Source organism: Taurulus bubalis, assembly GCF_910589615.1.
Source record: "Taurulus bubalis genome assembly, chromosome: 7".
NCBI classification, from domain to species: domain Eukaryota; kingdom Metazoa; phylum Chordata; class Actinopteri; order Perciformes; family Cottidae; genus Taurulus; species Taurulus bubalis.
In genome coordinates, this window is record NC_136595.1 from 12,940,405 (window position 1) to 12,959,535 (window position 19,131).

At 38.0% G+C, this 19,131-nt stretch overlaps 3 protein-coding genes across 3 annotated transcripts; 1 reads left to right on the top strand and 2 right to left on the bottom strand.

Annotated features, from left to right (window-relative positions):
* The first annotated feature begins 1,671 nt into the window (after positions 1-1,671).
* On the top strand, positions 1,672-4,864 carry LOC306739556 (placenta-specific gene 8 protein-like). Its single transcript, XM_079221577.1, has 5 exons — positions 1,672-1,702; positions 2,462-2,498; positions 4,033-4,113; positions 4,214-4,401; positions 4,503-4,864. Exons 3-5 carry the CDS (start codon positions 4,047-4,049, stop codon positions 4,725-4,727), a joined length of 480 nt encoding a protein of 159 aa, XP_079077703.1. The 5' UTR covers positions 1,672-1,702; positions 2,462-2,498; positions 4,033-4,046; the 3' UTR covers positions 4,728-4,864.
* Positions 4,865-9,771: 4,907 nt separating this feature from the next.
* Positions 9,772-15,862, bottom strand: ttc4 (tetratricopeptide repeat domain 4). The gene is made up of 10 exons (XM_079220601.1): positions 15,613-15,862; positions 15,316-15,433; positions 15,043-15,204; positions 14,615-14,692; positions 14,327-14,451; positions 14,099-14,185; positions 13,691-13,932; positions 13,439-13,523; positions 12,840-12,922; positions 9,772-10,224 (listed from the first exon to the last, which is right to left on the bottom strand). Exons 1-10 carry the CDS (start codon positions 15,721-15,723, stop codon positions 10,125-10,127), a joined length of 1,191 nt encoding a protein of 396 aa, XP_079076727.1. The 5' UTR covers positions 15,724-15,862; the 3' UTR covers positions 9,772-10,124.
* Positions 15,863-16,577: 715 nt separating this feature from the next.
* pars2 (prolyl-tRNA synthetase 2, mitochondrial) lies at positions 16,578-19,011 on the bottom strand (the record flags this gene model as incomplete). Its single annotated transcript, XM_079221106.1, has 3 exons — positions 16,578-17,817; positions 17,906-18,151; positions 18,688-19,011. 3 exons carry the CDS (start codon positions 19,009-19,011, stop codon positions 16,936-16,938), a joined length of 1,452 nt encoding a protein of 483 aa, XP_079077232.1. The 3' UTR covers positions 16,578-16,935.
* Between the last annotated feature and the right edge of the window lie 120 nt (positions 19,012-19,131).

Sequence of the window (19,131 nt, forward strand, 5' to 3'; positions counted from 1 at the left end):
TTTTTTAAAATCTGAATTCCGGGATTTATCTCAACCTCTTAGATTGTTTCTCTGAGGTTGATTCTAAGTCGGTTCACTAAACTTTTTTAACTTCACAAACTTGACGTACACACCTAAAATGATGATATTAGGCTTCCCGTTCATCATCCAATCTGTTTGTGGGCATGTTTCATTCACAAAAATCTGCGGAAACAAAATCAATAGTACAGCTATCAACTATATGTCATCAGAACATCCCGTACGATGACAGACCTCAGTGGGACATGCCGCTAGCCGCTAGATGCTACAAACCGTCTTTATAAAGCAAAGCAGTCAAATATGAGGCGGTCAAGAGGACGTGACTGTCACTCATCCCGAGCGGTCTGTCATGCACTGTTGCAGGTAAATGTAAAAAAGCGGGTTCTTCACACCTAACTTAGCAAAATGTCACAGACTTGTCAGTCTCGTTTCCACTTCTCACTGAGACTTTTAGAACTTCTTTGAAGAATGAAGATGCCTTCTAAAGACGCCCAAACTACATTTTTTGGTCATTCAGTTTGTGATTAATTTATTTCATTATGTCTTTTTCAAGGGAAAACGCAGTCCACTGGGGTTGAATAGCAAATGTTGTGTATTAAAGTTGTACAAATATACTGTGTTCCTCAACAGATAATATCCTCCAAAATGAACACTCCTCTGTAGTGGATTACAGAAGCAAAGAAACTACGAGAAGGAACATACAACTCAGAGCAGTCATGTGTAATAAATTAAAAGTTCACTGGTTACTTCCTTAAGGAGGAAACACCAAGGAGTTAACAGCAGGATGTGTTTTCAAGCAACTTGTATAGTCCTTATTATTTTTGGAAATTGGTTGCACAAACTCAAATGTCATTAAATACAGAGGACCAATTTTAACCTCAGTAATAGTTCAATTAATTACAATGATTAGGGTATGAAAAGTTGTGTGAGCATATAGCCACTAACTCTAGCCGACTAAAAACTGAACTCTTAGGCTGCTATTATTTTTTTACACACAATATCAAAAATCTGAACTATTTTAGGCCTATCAAGACAAAATGGAGGTCCAGGTTGAACATATAAAATACAAGAAAGTAGTAAACACCTGCCAGTTAATCAAAATGGAAAATTCTTGCTGGTATAAATCAAAATGAAATCACACTTGAAAAACAGACTTGATCTCAATGGATGTACCTTTTAGGCTGCAACACCTTTAGAAGTGACGTCTCTGGGTTTACTTGGTAAAATCTCATCTTCAAAGTACAGCTAGAAAGTGAGGAGGAGTCAAATGCAATCAGGATAAACAATTGATTATTATGGATCTTGAATTTGTCCTCAGCATTTGCTTTCAATTAAAAAATAAAGATAGTACAGATAATTCTTGTTGGCACCTACTAAATTGAAAACACCTTTTTTCTCTGTGACTTATTCTTGATCAATATTTCTAATTTGACTGACCAGTAGAAAAACAAATCCAATTATAATAACTGTCCGGGAATTTCTTTGTTTTCTTTGTTTGAAGGGAACAACTAAACGTGCGTCATAGAGATGTAATCAAAGCATAATGGACATACTGTTCTGGTCATGTGGTTTTGTGTACCTGTGATTCAGGTTCTACAGCTTTGTCACTGTTCCAACACGCACAAAGATTCATGACATATTGTTTCAGCTCCAGAGAGGCCAAGAAGGTGTCCAGCTCCATCAGGTAAAGCATGTTACATCTATATCATAACGGTTAAATGGAAGCTAGATGACTTACTGTACAAGTTAGTTTACTAGATGAAGAGAAGTGTGGAGTCTGCGTCACAAAAGTATTGATTTTTCAAAACTACAGCATCCTGGGTCATTGTAAATGTCATACTGGAGTATACATGTGTGACATCATAGTGTGATATACTGTTAGATATAGAATATATTGTATATGAATATATTGGTGATGAAGTGAATGATGAAAACACATTCTATTCTGTAAACGTGATTTTCACTTTCTTTGTAACAGTCCCATGCAGCAGTTTTTGACAATATATATTAAGACGGCCATAAAAACAGAGGCATCCTGGGTCTTTCTAAATGTCACCAGATAGATTGTTTCAAATCAAGCCCTTTTCTGAAAATGAAAAAGTGGTCTTACCCATACTAAAACAGGTCTGGCTCCTCAACCACAAGGGCTATTTGAATCATTAAAGTGATATAATACAGTAACCCTTGTGAGATAATTTATATATGGTTAAACCAAAATTACACACATAACTTAACACAAAATTACCCATATCTCCACCATACAAGCATATTCTTAATAGATGTAGTTATAAAGATATGATGGCCATATTATTCTCAACATGTAGTTTCGTTTTCTTCCTTTGTGTCAATGTATTCAGGTTTGACAGCATTGTTATTGTGTAGCTGTCCGACACAAGGAAGATGCCACTTCTAATCCAAGACATCTCCTTTCATTCCTTCACAGCTTCAGATTTGTCAAATAAGGTGTCCAGTTCCACCAGGTAAGACCTTTAAAGTTTGATAATAAGACATGTACATCTTTATCCTAACAGTTACGATAAAGTTTAGTTTTCCATTCTGTAAATGTGATTTTCACTTTCTTTATAACAGTCCCATGCAGCCGTTTTTGACAATATATATGAAGATGGCCATAAAAACAGAGGCATCTTGGGTCTTTCTAAATGTCACCAGATGGATTGTTTAAAGAGCATACTGTGTGATGTCAGTATACTGTTGGATTTTATACCTATTGAATATACTTGTATGATATTATAATAGTAATTAATTGATTTGCAGCATCTTGAGTATATTTGAATAGACTATAAAAACACAATTAAAGGAATCAAATATAAATTTGGAGCAATGCATTATTTAGTTGACATATTATGTCATGTATAATAATTCATAGGACTTTTCATAGGATTTTTTAGGATAAAAAAATGCATAATAATTAATTTAGTGACTTAGTATTGTGCTATACTCATTTTGCTATACCCATATGACTTAATTAATTGAATTTAATATTTGTTTCAACATACTTTACTATGACTTATTTTCAACATTATTTTCTGCGTTTTTATTAAAAAAACTTGAGATGCTATAATAGGACCTTATCCATGAGTTTTTCAACATACAATACTATGACATTTTTATAATATAGAGTAATATGCAATAAGGAGTCCCGAAAATGTCATAAAAAGTCATAGCAATACATTTTTTTAATAAATGGTAATAGTGTAGTTTGCTATAAACAAAAGTAGTTAAACAAATAGCATGCAACTGTCATAGAATATGATGTGCCATACAAAAAAAATAGTATTTGATGCTATCAAAAGTCAAAAGTAAAGTATGCCATCAAACATGTCATACAAGTTATAATGTATTATGTAAAAGAAAATCATGAAAAAGTAATGTTATAGGAAGCTAGGAAGCTGACTTTAGAAAGTCATAGAAAGTCATTTAGAAAGTCATAGTATAGTAAGCCATTAAAAAAGGCATAACAAAATCATATTGTACGCCATGACAAGGTAATTGAATAGTATAATATTAGAGCATGTCATATAAAATGTCTGTAAAAGTTATTGTACAGTATGCCATACAAATTGTCATAAAAAAGTCACAGTATAGGATGGCATTTAAAAGTCTAAGTATAGTATGCATCAACAAATAAAAAGTTAAATAGTATGCCATTGAAATGACCATACTTAAGTTATAGCATATAATTCATGTATTCACTTAATGTCCTAAAAAAGCCATAGTACAGTATGCCATTAGGAAAGTAATTTAAAAGTCGTAATATAGTATGCTATAAAAACTTTTGAAGTTATAGTATAGTATGTCATGAAAAATATCATAAGAAACTCATTGTTTAGTATGCAATTAAAATGTCATGAAAAAATTAAACCAGATCATCCTTCAAATAATATAAAAAAGAAAGACATTTTCAGATATGTGCTCCAATTCCCAATTAGTGGCTAAACATTAAGATGTACAAAATAAGGTATCAGTGTTTTGTAATTTTGTTTGTCGCTAAAGTTTTCCAACAGCAAATGGCAGCACAACCCTTGGCACACTGGGAGAGTGCGCTCTGTGATTGCTTTGAGGATGTCAATACTTGTAAGACTCAACAACACAACGTTGGCACACGTGTATTGTGTTTGGATTGCAGGTCTTTAGAGTTTCTACCACTCAGTTGGTGTATCCGTGTGCTTTTTAGGTTGCTATGGTTTCTGGTGCTGCCCATGCCTTGCCTGCACGGTTTCAGGAAGATTTGGAGAGAATCGTTGTCTGCCGTTATGTGATATATGCGGCCCTGGCATAACAGCAGCCATAGGCCTCCCTCTGTGTGTGCCTCCTGCAGTCCTGTCTCTAAGGGTCGCCATGAGAAACAGATATGGTATCAAGGTAAGACGCGTGTAGAGCTGATGTGCATGGGATTCCACACGACAAGTCTAATAAAAGTGAAGCAATGTTGATTAACATATTTTTTTCTTGGATCTCCGCAGGGTTCTATCTGTAAGGACATTGCCGTTTCCTGTTTCTGCGAGTGGTGCTCCTGGTGTCAGATGCATCGTGAGATAAAACGTCGCACACAAAGTCCTACTGCTATCACTGTGCAGCAACAAAACATAATACAAATGCAGCCTGCTCCAATAATGATGGTGCCTGCATACTCACCACCCCAAGCTGGGTTTGTGAGCTCTCCAGGAGTGATCACGATGTCACACTGAACCTTGTGGCCTTTTCCTAGTCTGTTGAGTCTTGAGAAGGACATAGCATTCATCTTAGATCATACTGCCGTTTGTTTTGTTAAATCAAAATCCTAAATGTATTTACCAGTGAAGATTAAAGATCATTTTGAATGGTGTCCCTTTGGTATCTCATTGATATACATAACATATCGCACAATATCATCTAGTTGTTTGGTCTGTCTTGAACGGCTGCTAAAAGTGTTGCACACCACCAGGTATCACGGTTTTGCCGTTTGAAGCCCCAACAACTCAAATATGTTTTAATAGAACGAAAGCCCCAAAGCTTCATTCGTCCATCACTAAAAGTAATACAAATTGTTGACTAGCGGGTCAAGTTATTATAAGTCCAGTTTTCCAAAGAAGTGGCGGATTTCCTATTCAGACACAGAAATCTGGAGAAATCCGCAGTCTCTTATCTGGGGAGCAGCTAAATAGACACACAAGCAGTTCACTCCTCTTCATCCAGTTTGTTCCAATAAAGCCGTTACCATATTATTTTTAAAATGACTCCCGTTATCCATTTTGAGGGACATCAGGGTCTTGCCTGTGAAAAAGTCTGCCATGAATTGGCTGACAGTTCTTGCGGTTGCAGTCTGACTGGGATAAACTTTGGTATCACCTCCCCCGTTATCTCTGATAACTAAGAAATACTTGTGACCCAGGGTAGACGGGGTTAGCGACCCTGCAACATCAGCCGAGTAATTTACTCCAGTGTTTTGAGATTTAATGTGTCTCAAGCCACATTTAATGCGAGGCATGCTGCCTTTCATGGCACAATTTTTTCGCATTGTCTTTTCATAATATTACATTTTTATTTTAAATTACGAAAGGTTATTTTTCAGTTTTAGAGAAATATTTTCATTCTCACTAAACCTATGACACCGAGAGATTGGTGGAGCTTCAACAAAATCCTGTGTGCTTCATTATCTGGCATTACGATCTGATCATTTTGTTCCCATGTTTCAGGAAATATGCAAGTCGTGTTATAAGTTATAAGCAACAGCTATACTTGTTTAAACTGGTTCGGGATAGTCGCTACAGTCTTGTGCCATTTTGTCAACTTCCTTCCAACTCTTTTTCCTAAATTCAGCTATTATTGTCCAATAATCTGAGAGTGCTAAAGGCTTGCCCTTGACTGAGCCAGGAGCATGTAGACATGCTCACATTTTTGCATTGCAAAGTGTCTGAACAAAGTGTGTGAGAGTTTGTGAGTGTGTGCGTCTGTGAGTGTAGTGTAGAGAACAAGTTATGACGTTCAAACAAATCCTGTTATGTTTTCTGATTTGTATTTTTCTTTATTTTTTAAAAATGATTTATTGTTCTGATAGCTCAGGTCCCTTTAAACAAAAATGTACACTTTTTGTGCACTTTATAAAAAAAAGCCTATATATTTGGCAGATGTAAAGCATACATGTTTATGTTATAAAATAATATATAAGAAATAAAGAAAAATACAAATCAGAAAACTTAACAGGATTTGTTTGAACGTCAGAACTTGGTTTACACTCCACTCACAGACACACACACTCACAAACTCTCACACTCAGACACACACCCAGACACACACACACTCTCTCACTCCCTGTCTTCAGACACTTTGCATTGCAATGCAAAAATGTGAGCATGTCGACATGCTCCTGGCTCAGATTCGCTCTTTTCTTGGAGGCTATGTTTCCTGCTGCAGAAAACAGCTGCTCAGATGGCGCTGAGGTGGCAGGGATACATAGGTAAGACTTGGCTAGCCTGGCCAACATGGGATATCTGTCATTGTTAGCCTTCCACCACAGTAATGGGTTTTCTTCCTCAGCTCAGGTCGACAACTTTAAGACTTTCACAGCGTATTTTCACTTCTCCTAAAAATGCCTTTTTACCTCTTTTAATGATCGGATTTTATCGATTTAATCGATTCGTTGTTGCAGCCCTATACTGGAGTATACATGTGTGACATCATAGTGTGGTATACTGTTAGATATTATAGAGGATATTGTTTAGTAATATAATGGTGATGAAATAACATTCTTATTGGATGTAGTTATAAAGATATGATGGCCATACTATTCTCAACATGTAGTTTTGTTTTCTTCCTTTGTGTAAATGTAAATGTATTCAGGTTTCTAAATGTCACCAGATGGATTGTTTCAAATCAAGCCTTTTTCTGAAAATGAAAAAGTGGTCATACCCATACTAAAACAGGTCTGGCTCCTCAACCACAAGGGCTATTTGAATAATGTAAAGTGATATAATACAGTAACCCTTGTGAGATAACTTGTATATGGTTAAAACAAAATTACATACATAACCCCAACACAAAATTACCCATATCTCCAACATACAAGGTCGGAATTGAGTAAAAAAACAGCTCCTTTAAATCCTACGAGCCTCTGGGAGCCGTCTCAAGCCACTCAATGAGTAAAGTAACACATTTTGCAGAAGAAGAAAAAATCTACTCCCACAAGAAATGCAAACCACAACATCCGGCAAAAGCGAAAGCTGGAGCACGTGTAGCTATTGAGCAAAGCCTGGTGGTACATCGTTTTCAGCCAGGGGAAAACATATTTTGATGGATAAAAATGTCTGGGAAGTGGCGGGTGTTTGCCCCGCAGTCGATTAGATGGTATAGGCGGACTCCGTTTTGAAAAATTATATTTTCTATAACTTGGGGAGCTCTCTCAGTCATTTTCGAGACATCTTGCTCATATTTATGCTCCTGCTTATTGTCGAATTATGTTGAAAACAGGAAAAATGTACTTATGATATTGTAAGGCAAGGACTTGCTGGTTCATTAGAGGCCAACAAACAATAGGTCTGGTATTCATACCAGGGACTTATGACAAGATATGAGCTCTTAAAAAAGCAAAAGGCACCCCCTAGGGGCGTACTATAGTATGCCATGAAAATGTAATCGAATAGTATAATATCACAGTATGCCATGTCTTAAAAAGATAGTTATTGTACATTGTATTTTATGTGCCATACAATTGTCATAAAAAAAAATCACAGTACAGGATGGCATTTAAAAGTCAAACAAATGTCATAAAAAGTGAAAGAATAGTATGCCATTGAAATGACCATACTTAAGTTATAGCATATCATTAATTAATGAATTCAATGTCATAAAAAAGCCATAGTATAGTATGGCATTAGGACATTAATTTAAAAGTCATAATATAGTATGCTATAAAACATTTAAAAGAAGTCTTAGTATCATATTCCACTACAAAGTCATAAAAACAATCATAGCACATATGCCATAAAAAAAGTCATAAAGAAGTCATAGAAAATGCCATGAAAAATGTCATAAGAAACTCATTGATAAGTATGCAATTAAAATGCCATCAAGCATGAAACCAGATCATCCACCAAATAATATATATATATGTTTATATAATATAAAAGTAGTGCAAGAAAGACATTTTCAGATATGTGCTCCAATTCCCAATTAGTGGTTAAGCGTTTTGTCATTTTGTTTTGTTTGATTTTTTGCTAAATTTTAATTTTTTTGTGTGTGTGTTTACAGGTTCATTGTTTACAGGTTCATTGTTTACAGCCTGTCAGTAAAGTTATCCAACAGAAAATGGCAGCACAACCCTTGGCACACTGGGACAATGCGCTCTGTGATTGCTTTGAGGATGCCAGTACTTGTAAGACTCAATAACACAACGTTGACACACATTTATGTCTTTAGAGTTTCTACCACTCAGTTGGTGCATCCATGTGCTTTTTAGGTTGCTACGGTTTCTGGTGCTGCCCATGCCTTGCCTGCACGGTTTCAGGAAGATTTGGAGAGAATCGTTGTCTCCCGTTATGTGACATATGCAGCATGGCTGTAGTAGCAGCCTCACCGCTGCCTCCTGCAGTCCTGTCTCTACGGGTTGCCATGCGAAACCGATATGGTATCAAGGTATGCCGCGTGTAGAGCTGATGTGCATGAGATTCCACACAACAAGTCCAATAACAGTGAAGCAATATTGATTTACATGTGTTTTCCTTTGCTCTCCGAAGGGTTCTATCTGTAAGGACATTGCCGTTTCCTGTTTCTGCGAGTGGTGCTCCTGGTGTCAGATGCATCGTGAGATAAAACACCACAAAAAAACTTTTACTGTCAACGCTGTGCAGCATCAAACAATAATGCAAATGCAGCCTGCTCCAGTAATGATGGTGCCTGCATGCTCACCACCCACAGCTGATTTTGTGAGCTATCCAGGAGTGATCACTAAGTCACCCTGAGCTTTGTGGCCTTTTCCTAGTCTGTTGTGTCTTGAGAAGGACATATTTTTCATCTTAGATCATGCTGCTGTTTGTTTTGTATTTGAAGATTAAAGATAATTTTGAATTGTGTCCCTTTGGTATCTCAGTGATATACATAACATATCAAACAATATTATCTATATTGAATGTAGTGCTTTGGTCTGTCTTGACATTTTTTTAAATCTGAATTCCGGGATTTATCTCAACCTCTTAGATTGTTTCTCTGAGGTTGATTCTAAGTCGGTTCACTAAACTTTCTTAACTTCACAAACTTGACGTACACACCTAAAATGATGATATTAGGCTTCCCGTTCATCATCCAATCTGTGTGGGCATGTTTCATTCACAAAAATCTGCGGAAACAAAATCAATAGTACAGCTATCAACTATATGTCATCAGAACATCCCGTACGATGACAGACCTCAGTGGGACATGCCGCTAGCCGCTAGATGCTACAAACCGTCTTTATAAAGCAAAGCAGTCAAATATGAGGCGGTCAAGAGGACGTGACTGTCACTCATCCCGAGCGGTCTGTCATGCACTGTTGCAGGTAAATGTAAAAAAGCGGGTTCTTCACACCTAACTGAGCAAAATGTCACAGACTTGTTAGTCTCGTTTCCACTTCTCACTGAGACTTTTAGAACTTCTTTGAAGAATGACGTCCAAACTAATTTTCTTCATGGAAAATATAATTTTAGATTATATAGATTTTTTGTTGATTTACACGGAGACTTGTAGCACCAGGAAGAAGGCTAACTTTGTTTTTTACTTACAAGCATTTACATTACTTGTTTGTACCCATTACATGTTCCATTTATTTGTATAGTACAATATCACAATTAAAAAATTTGCCTCAGAAGGCATTTTAATCTGTGTTCCGATCAATTGTTTTATCATTTCGTTTGTGATCCATTTATTAAATTATCTGAAACACACATAATATTCATGGATTATTTTGTTTATTTTATATTCATTTATGATTGATATTTGATGTCAAACAGTGTGTCCTGCTCTGGACCACAAGAGACATGCACATCTTCCATTATGTCTCTTTCAAGGACACAGTCCACTGGGGTTGAATAGCAAATGTTGTGTATTAAAGTCCCAAGATTTGAAGGCTAATGTCTTTACAATCCTCGTATTTTCTTTCCTGTTAAAAACTGCTTCCAGAATGACGAGCTCCGAACCAGAACGATGATGCTGGGAGTGCCTGACTTGACAAAAAACCTGTAAAGAGAACAGAGAAGAAATGAGTGTGAATGGTTAATGTCAAGGAAGTTGGATGAAAGAATCCATGCAACAAATATACTGTATTCCTCAACAGACAATATCCTCCAAAATGAACACTCTGTACTGATTACAGAAGCAAAAGAAACTACGAGAAGGAACATACAACTCAGAGGAGTCATGTGTAATAAATTAAAAGTTCACTGGTTACTTGCTTACGGAGGAAACACCAAGGAGCAGGATGTGTTTTCAAGCAACTTGTTTTTTGCCTATTTTTGGAAATTGGTTGCACAAACTCAAATGTCATTAAACACAAAGGAGTTTCATTAATAGTTTAATGAATTACAATGATTAGGGTATGAAAAGTAGTGACGGAGAGTCAGTGACGAACAGCGGCAAGCGAGTGTCACTCGTCGAGAAGCTGACAAACTATGATCATTATGGTTTTTCTTCTACTTTTGTCAATACCTAAGTGTACACGTAGATCTTAAACCCTTAAATATAAACAGGAGCCGGCCACCCTACGAAGGAAACTCATTTCGGCCACTTGTTTTTTAAATTAAAATACAAGTTGGATAAAATCTCCACTTGTCCTCTCCTTATATGTAGTTAGGTGTCTTTAAGTAGAACCCAGACCGGCAAACTCATGAGGGGTGAAAAAGGTGACACCAGCGGGGGAGGGGGGTGGGGCATTTTGAGAGTATAATGGAACCCATAAATGTGATGCTATGCATAGGAAGGACAGTTTTATAGCTTCTCTCACCAGCATAACTGTTTAAGCTGTGCTAACATAATTGCACAAGGGTTTTCAAGGGTTTTCTAATCATCCGTTAGTCTTCTATGCGATGAGCAAACACAATGTACCATTAGAACACTGGAGTGATAGTTGCTGGAAATGGGCCTCTATACACCTATGTAGATATTTAATTAAAAACCAGATGTTTCCACCTAGAATAGTCATTTACCACATTAACAATGTATAGTGTATTTCTGATTCATTTAATGTTATCTTCATTGAAAAAAACAGTGCTTTTCTTTGAAAAATAAGGAAATTTCGTAGTGACCCCAAACCTTTGAACAGTAGTATGTATATATATTTTAGGGGTGGGAATCACCAGAGGTCCCACGATTCGATTTTATCACGATACTTGGGTCCCGATTCGATACTATCACGATTCTGCGATATATTGAGTATTGCGATTTTATTCCCTTTTTTTCACCACAAATTGTCCCCAAAGAAAAACTTTGTCAACATATTGTATCTAAGAAGATACCATTTTTAGTCTGTTCATCTCACTTCAATCTTTTTTATTGCAGCAAAATGTGACTGTCAAGCTGACAAACTGACCAACACTTTCATAAATGTTGCACATGACAAACTGAACTGCTTGCGTCTGCATTGTCGCGTCATTCGAGCTGGACGCACCAGAGAGGGGGCGGGGCTTATCTCTGTGGTTTATCGCCGTGCAAAGAGTTTCCATTTCTGCCTCCACCATGAAAATAACTACTATTTCTGCTTCATACTTGTTGTGGAAATCCCAAAGACGTCGGAGCATCAAACGCCGTCGTGTCTGGGTTCATAATATTACTTCGCCAGGAACTGCGCCGGGATGACGGTGTTACGGATTAACAGGTGGCCGTGTTAACTGGTGACTTTCGACCAGAAGTTACTAGTTAACACGGCCGCCTGTTAATCCGTAACACTGGCCGCCTCCAGAGCTACGATAGCACCAGCAGCCAGTTTGATTTATGCTTGAGTTAACGTCTTTGACCAGCGCCGTGTCACGGATGTTGTCCTGATACTTGGCTTCCGTGTATCGATACAATATCGCCATGCAAACTATCGCGATACTATGCTGAATCGATTTTTTTCCCCCACCCCTAATATATATATATATATATATATATATATATATATATATATATATATATATATATATATATATATATATATAAATAATGTATTTTGTAGACTTAATACTTACAATATGCATTCTTGCACCGCATAACTATATAGATTATAATAACTGGAGGATACAATTTTTACTTTTTACACGTAGATCTTAAACCTTTAAATATAAACAGGAGCCGGCCACCCTACGGAGGAAACTCATTTAGTTTTTTTTAAAATTAAAATACAAGTTGGATAACATCTCCACTGGTCCTCTCCTTATATGTAATCAGGTGTCGGTAGGTAGAACTGACTCGCCGCTCTCCTGTCTGACGTCACACGCTGCCACGGACTCGCCGCTGCCAGTAATCGCACTCGCTGTCTCTCCAACAACGTTATCTAACGTGTTAGCAAGCTGACTAGTTTGCCATTAAAAACTGGTGAGAGGGAAATGAAGCCGCTGTAGACATCTTAACGCTGATTGGCCAAGACTCGACACATCAGAGATCTTCTATTTGCGAAGATTACAACCTCAGCTTTTTTACACAATATCAAACATCTAAACTATTTTAGGCCTATCAAGACAAAATGGAGGTCCAGGATTAACATACAAAATACAAGAGATTAGTAAACACCTGCCAGTTAATCAAAATGGAAAATTCTTGCTGGTATAAATCAAAATGAAATCACGCTTGAAACACAGACTTGATCTCAATGGATGTACCTTTTATGCTGCAACACCTTTAGAAGTGACATCTCTGGGTTTACTTGGTAGAATGTGTCCTTCTCCTCATCTTCAAAGTACAGCTAGAAAGTGAGGAGAGATCAAATGTAATCAATAAACAATTGATTATTGTCATTTCATCTGTTGATATAACCGGTTCTTGGTAATGAAATATAACTCTTGTTTTACAGGTGTACTCTGGATAACATATTACGTCAGACAGTTATTCTTAAATACGTATTATAAAATATCACTGACAGTTGGGCTGAGCAATATGGCCAAAATCTTCTATCCTGATAAAGGTAATTTCATATCTCAATAACGAAGACAAAATAGCATGTTTTCTGGTAATTCAATATTAATTTATTAAATAACTACAATGTTTTTATACTCTGTGTGAATTAACTACCTGACAAACGATATGTTTAGTTTGCACTTAAGTCCTTTAATTAATGAATAGTTGGAGTAACATTAAAGAAAAGAAAAGAAAAAAGTTGTAAGAAAAATTATATTTCACAGGTTTAAGGTTGCAGAACAGAAGCACAGATCTACTGTATGTGTCATAAATTACCAACAACATTTAGGTAAAACACACAAACCTGCAAATTGTTTGGGTGGTATTTTCTGTCCGCGTCCCACGGTGGAAGTTCTTCTCCAAACATAACTGCCAGGTGATCTATGAAACTGAACCAGACAAATTGCAGCTGTGTTTCTAATTAAAAACATTTAAAACGTTCAACTTAAATTTAGTCAAAGGAGACGCAGAAAGGTTAACATTTGGAAAATCCCACAGAAATACACCACATCAAGATATATCAAAGGACGAGACAAAAAGGACAAGAGGAGCTTACCAGTTGTTCTCTGAGAAAGCAGAGATGAAATCCGTCTGCTGGTGTTCAGGATAGAGGAAGAGAACAGGCCAGTGCAGAGAGTGCTGCTCGTCCAGGAAGACCTGAGCCCCCGTGGCCTCCTGGGAGCTGAGGCCATCCAGGTTCAGCTGCGCTATCGCTTCTGAGGAGCCCTCGTCCTCATCATGGCCGTCTGAACCGCTCTGACGAGGCTTCACAGACTGGAAGAGCTTGATGCCTCGATCCTGCGTAACGCGCAGAAAAAAATGTCTTACAATCATTTAAAAACAGGACCAGATTTGATTGGTTGACAATGTTAGAAACAATATTATCAATTTCATTCCCACAGGTTCGATGCTTAACCGGGCGCACGTTAAGGGTTTCATTTTCAGTTTTAAATAGAATGCTTACCTTAATAGCAGCCAGAAGAGCTTCTTTCTCAGCATGCAGCTTTTTTTCTTTGATCTTTGATTTCCTGGCATCTCTCTCTGCTGTTCTCTGTGGCACACAAAAATAAACAGGGCTTTGTGTTTAACTGGAATTATTTTCATAATAATAATATTACAGACAAAATGTCAAATTCAATCCAGTACCACTCCCCCCTGAAATAAAATCCCTTGAACTAATTTATTGTTGTACCTTGTGTTTATCTGCTGCTGCTCTCAGCTCCTGCAGCTTCTTGTCAGTGGGATGAGCCTTCAGCCCTTCGTCACACCACTGGACGGCCTCCGCAAAGTTACGCAGCTCTATACAACTCTGAGCACCTGCAGAAACACGTGAAATACACAGGAGGGTTTTGGTCATTATTCTATGCAGAGTTTTACTTTTGTTATGATTAATATATACTGTGATGCTGCAATAACATTATAGCATTTTTAAGCATATTTATGCTGATATTCTATGACTAGACAAGCTTATATAACATACCTCTGATCAAGGCTTTAAGGTGGTCTGGTTTAATCTTCTTTGCAGCTCCAGCATCGTTCAATGCAGAGCGCATGTTACCTGAGTGACATAAACCAAAGAAATGAAGATGAAAAACATGTAAACGTATTATTCTGTGAAATAAGCACTTAGCGGCTCATCACTTGTGGACAACAGTATATTTAATTGTAAATTCACATATTTTAACTGCTGCACCTTAGGTTTCACTATGATTTATTTTTAATACACATTCTAAGAGCACATTTGGCAGGAGCCTGAGAACTAAGAAATGAATTGGCAACAACTTCTTCACTGTAATTGTTGGGCATATGACAATGAATAACTTTAACTTATTCTTTGTAAACCACCTTAATGGCTTCATGCACAACACCCCATATGTATTTATGTATGACATAAAGAGACATCCTCACGCAGGTGAAAGTGCGCTGCAGCCCGGTTGGTGAGGAGGAGTGCGTCGAGCTCCTGGTCTCCACATTTTTTCTGCAAACCTGCGGTGTAGGACAGTATGGCCTTCTTGTAGTTCTTCTCCTTGAAAAACGCATTCCCCTCATCTTTCAGGCTCTTAGCTTGCTCTGGAGACGAATATGGGGATATGAACCGACGCGTTAACACATTATCAAGTCTACAAAATCACCTAAGCATAACTCCAGCAGGTGTTTCAAAAGCTTGAAGGACCCACCTACCTTCTGGGGGTCTGTCTTCGTCGTGTATAATGGCCTGCAGACAAGCTAGCTCTGGGTATTTCTCTGGGTCAATCTCTTCAGGGGCTTTCTTCATGAACAGAGGTATTTTATCAAACTCCTGAATGAGACAAAAACAGACACATCTCAATAGATGGACAGAAAACGCAGCGTCACCTCTAGAAGTTAGCGTTTAACGTTAACTTGCTGAATTACGACAAATTAAAACGGCTCATTGACGTAGAACGATTGTCCCTTTTCTTATGTTATTAACCGATAGCTGCTACATGTTAGCGTTACCTCCTCCCAGTTGTCTTCACTGAAGGCATTTTTATAATTTTGGGTCTTGAATTTGTCCATGAACTCGTCCATGCCATCGTCGCTGTCATGTTGCCCCTCCGATAACGCCATTTTGGATCAAAATATATGCCTAAAGCGCTATTTTGATGTTTATAAATCTTATATAAACGGTGACATGGGATTACTACCACCAGCACATCGGCTATGTTAACGTTACCCCGTCTAAAAGTTACCCAGCTTCTTGTTTACACATGTGCGTGGCGGTCCCACTTGAGTAAAGATCCGTGCGGAAACACAGTACCAGCCGATACATTCGGTCCGCCTCCGCCCGAACAACAAATTATGAATAATCTTTCATAAAACCGCCAGAGATGGAAATTACATTGACTAAATGCAAATTAAAGGTCTTTGGTCTTTGTGATGGAATTTATAGAAAATAAAGTATTTATTTATAGGTAAATTCACTAGTTACTGTCAGGTAGTATTTTTGCTACAGAACACAAAGACAATGAAAAAGTATATTATGAATTACTATAATTCAGAATTAATTATAATAATTATGGATTAAACAACACAATACAATTGAAAGTAAGGTTGGTTCAAATTAACTTTGACAAGCAACACATTCCTGCTTTAGCAACAATAACACTCTTAATCTGCATTGAGATAATTTAACTTGGTTGTACGTTTTCTACACATCGTTTTGTATTTGTACATGTAGTATTTTCGTACTGGGGTACAGTTCAAGATAAAAGTACTTTTATTTACATTAATTATATGCTACTTTACACTTATTTTATGTAATAGTCCATGCTCTACTTTGTTTGACAGCTACATATACATGCTTTATGCACTAATCAGGATTCAATTGTATTGTTAAAATGGACTTCTATTTTTTTTTTATTTTTCTCTGACTCAATGCTGGCCTTACCAAATGCCAGCATTGAGTTGTACTAAGAGGTCAGTTGTATGTTACAGATGGAAATCTAAAAGACACGACAGGAAATTGTGATTATTTCTGTTCTCACCCCTTGTGTTTTGATTTTCATGGGAACATGAAAGACTGTAAAGAATTCAATTGAACCATTCTTGTTTATTACAACAATAACCAAATGCAATTTAATATCCCAAAGGTTCAGTATAAAGCTTTTGTTGTGACAATTACTTTATCAGCAATGTCGTCCAGTAGGTTTACATAAATAAACTCCCAGTCTTCTTATACAAAAAACATATGCTTTTCTATTCTTCACCCACCGCCTCCCTGATTGCATCATATCCACAAACATCAAATAAAACATGTATTTTCACATTCAGAGTTGTTATTCATACAGTTTCCACTCTTCCCAAAAGATCTAATAGTCCATCTTTACTGAGAAACATTGTCTCATCTTTCTCCTGACAAATCACCTCAAACGTGGGCGTTTCCTCCAGAGCTCCCTGTCCTACGACAATAACATATGGGTAGCCGAGTCTGCCGGCATCCTTCAGCCGCTTTCCAATGGTCATTTGTGTGCGGTCATCAAGAACAACTTCACCTCTCAAATGAGGCCCGGTCTCTCCCAAAGTGTGAACCAGTTCCTCAGCTAAAACCGCCGCGTCATCCACCTTACTACCCTTCTTTGGAGGTAAAACACACACCTGGTAGGGGGCGAGAAGGCCTGGCCAGTGAATCCCCTCTTCTGTTGACAAAATTTCAATGGCTGCGGCGAGAATACGGGTTACCCCAAGACCATAGCAGCCCATCTCTGCAATACCAGACTTGTTCTGTGCATTGCTGAAGGTGGCACTGAATATATGAGAGTACTTTTTACCCAGGTAAAAGGTGTGGCCGACCTCTATACCTTTTGACTCGACCAGTGTGCCAGTTTTGCACTGTGGGCAGTCAGTTGTGTCTGATAACATGGTCTCCACATTAGCAGAGAAGGAGCAGTGTCCACAGACCAGAAGCCGGTCCTCGCCTATGTCTGCTGGCAGCTGGAACTCGTGGGAGAGTTTACCGCCGATGTTTCCCGTGTCCGCCTGCACCTGAACACAACGCAGACCCAGCCGGGCAAAGAGCCGGGTGTATGCCTGGCACACAGACTCATAGGTCTCGTAAGCTGCTTCTTCACTCGCATCGAACGAGTACATGTCCTTCATGTAGAACTCCCTCCCTCGAAGCAGACCAAACTTCGGCTTGGGTTCATCTCTGAATTTGCGGGTGATCTGTTGTTTAAAAAAATTAAACAAAACTGATAAAAAAATGGCAGCTTATTATAATAAATACACTAGTGGCAAGAGGATTACAGGCTACCTGATAAAGAAGCAGAGGGAGCTGTCTGTAGGAGAGAGTCGCCTGGTGAGCGACCAGAGTTGTCACTGCCTCCTCATGTGTGGGACCCAAGCAGTAGTCGGCTCCGTGCCGGTCTTTCAGACGGAACAGCTCCTTTCCCATCAAGTCCCAGCGCTCACTGGTTTTCCAGAGATCAGCGGAGCACAAGCTGGGCATGTCCAGCTTCTGCCCACCGATCCCGTGCATCTCTTGGTCAATTAGTCTCACCTGTAGATTTAGGTTAGCAGTTATAACATGTTTATACATTAATACTAAACCAAAAGACTTTGCTCTAATATTTTCTTTTGTGTTATGAATACTGAACAATTATATCTGTTCAGGCCCCTAAAATAATGTTGAAATAAATAAATAAATCTGAAAAGGAAAATATTATTCATATATTGTTTATATGGTTTTACTGTGTGGACTATAAAGCAGAAATGAAATGAACCAGATGCATATGATTTATCTTTTAGTCTTTTGTTGCTAGTTTTCTAAATGTTAATAAATACCAACAATGTAAAACCTTAATGATTGCTGAAAACAGGAAGACAGCAAATCAAAAAAAATAATATACACTTAGTTAGTTAGTCTAGAATCAATCTTTTCTAGTTTTAATTTGTCTTCATACAGCTGAGTCACAGTTTATGCCATAACCATCTAAGTTAGTGGACATGACAAAAACAGATTCACCATGATTACTTGGAATGTATAATCATAATTGTTTAATATGTGTTTAATTGTAGAACAAAAACTAGTCTCACCAGCTTCTCCATGGAGCGGACTAGAGCAGGAAGGTAGTAGTAACAACCGGGGTTGGACGGATGGATGAGGCCGGCCTGCTGCATGAGCATTTGACTCTTACACGTCATCTCTCCCTGCAGCCGGCTGTCCTGCCCCACATCACGCAGGTTTGAGGGCTGGTAGAGGCGGGACACCAGGAGTGTGGGTTTGATGCGTTTGGAGGTGGTGGAGGCCGGAACATTGGCATGCTCAGCACATCCTGAATGGGTCCTCCTGGGAAGTACTGAGGTTCTGTAGAGCCGCTGGAAGACTCTCGGCCACATGTGATTCATCATGGGCTCCATGGCGGATCCAGACCTACGAGACCAGACAAATCAGGAAGCGCTGACACGATTACTCAGTTCAGAGAAAAATACACGTTGAGTAATCTTTCAAATGAAAATGCCAAATATTCTCTGGTTTGT

Bases quoted from the DNA above. Each gene is read 5' to 3' on its own strand.
- LOC306739556 (XM_079221577.1), top strand. From the start codon at position 4,047: ATGGCAGCACAACCCTTGGCACACTGGGAGAGTGCGCTCTGTGATTGC. The intron at 4,114-4,213 runs GTAAGACTCAAC...TGTGCTTTTTAG, and splicing joins CTTTGAGGATGTCAATACTT to GTTGCTATGGTTTCTGGTGC. The intron at 4,402-4,502 runs GTAAGACGCGTG...GGATCTCCGCAG, and splicing joins GAAACAGATATGGTATCAAG to GGTTCTATCTGTAAGGACAT.
- ttc4 (XM_079220601.1), bottom strand. From the start codon at position 15,723: ATGGCGTTATCGGAGGGGCAACATGACAGCGACGATGGCATGGACGAG. The intron at 15,434-15,612 runs GTAACGCTAACA...TGTCTCATTCAG, and splicing joins GTGAAGACAACTGGGAGGAG to GAGTTTGATAAAATACCTCT. The intron at 13,524-13,690 runs GTAAGCTCCTCT...TGTCTGGTTCAG, and splicing joins GCTTTCTCAGAGAACAACTG to TTTCATAGATCACCTGGCAG.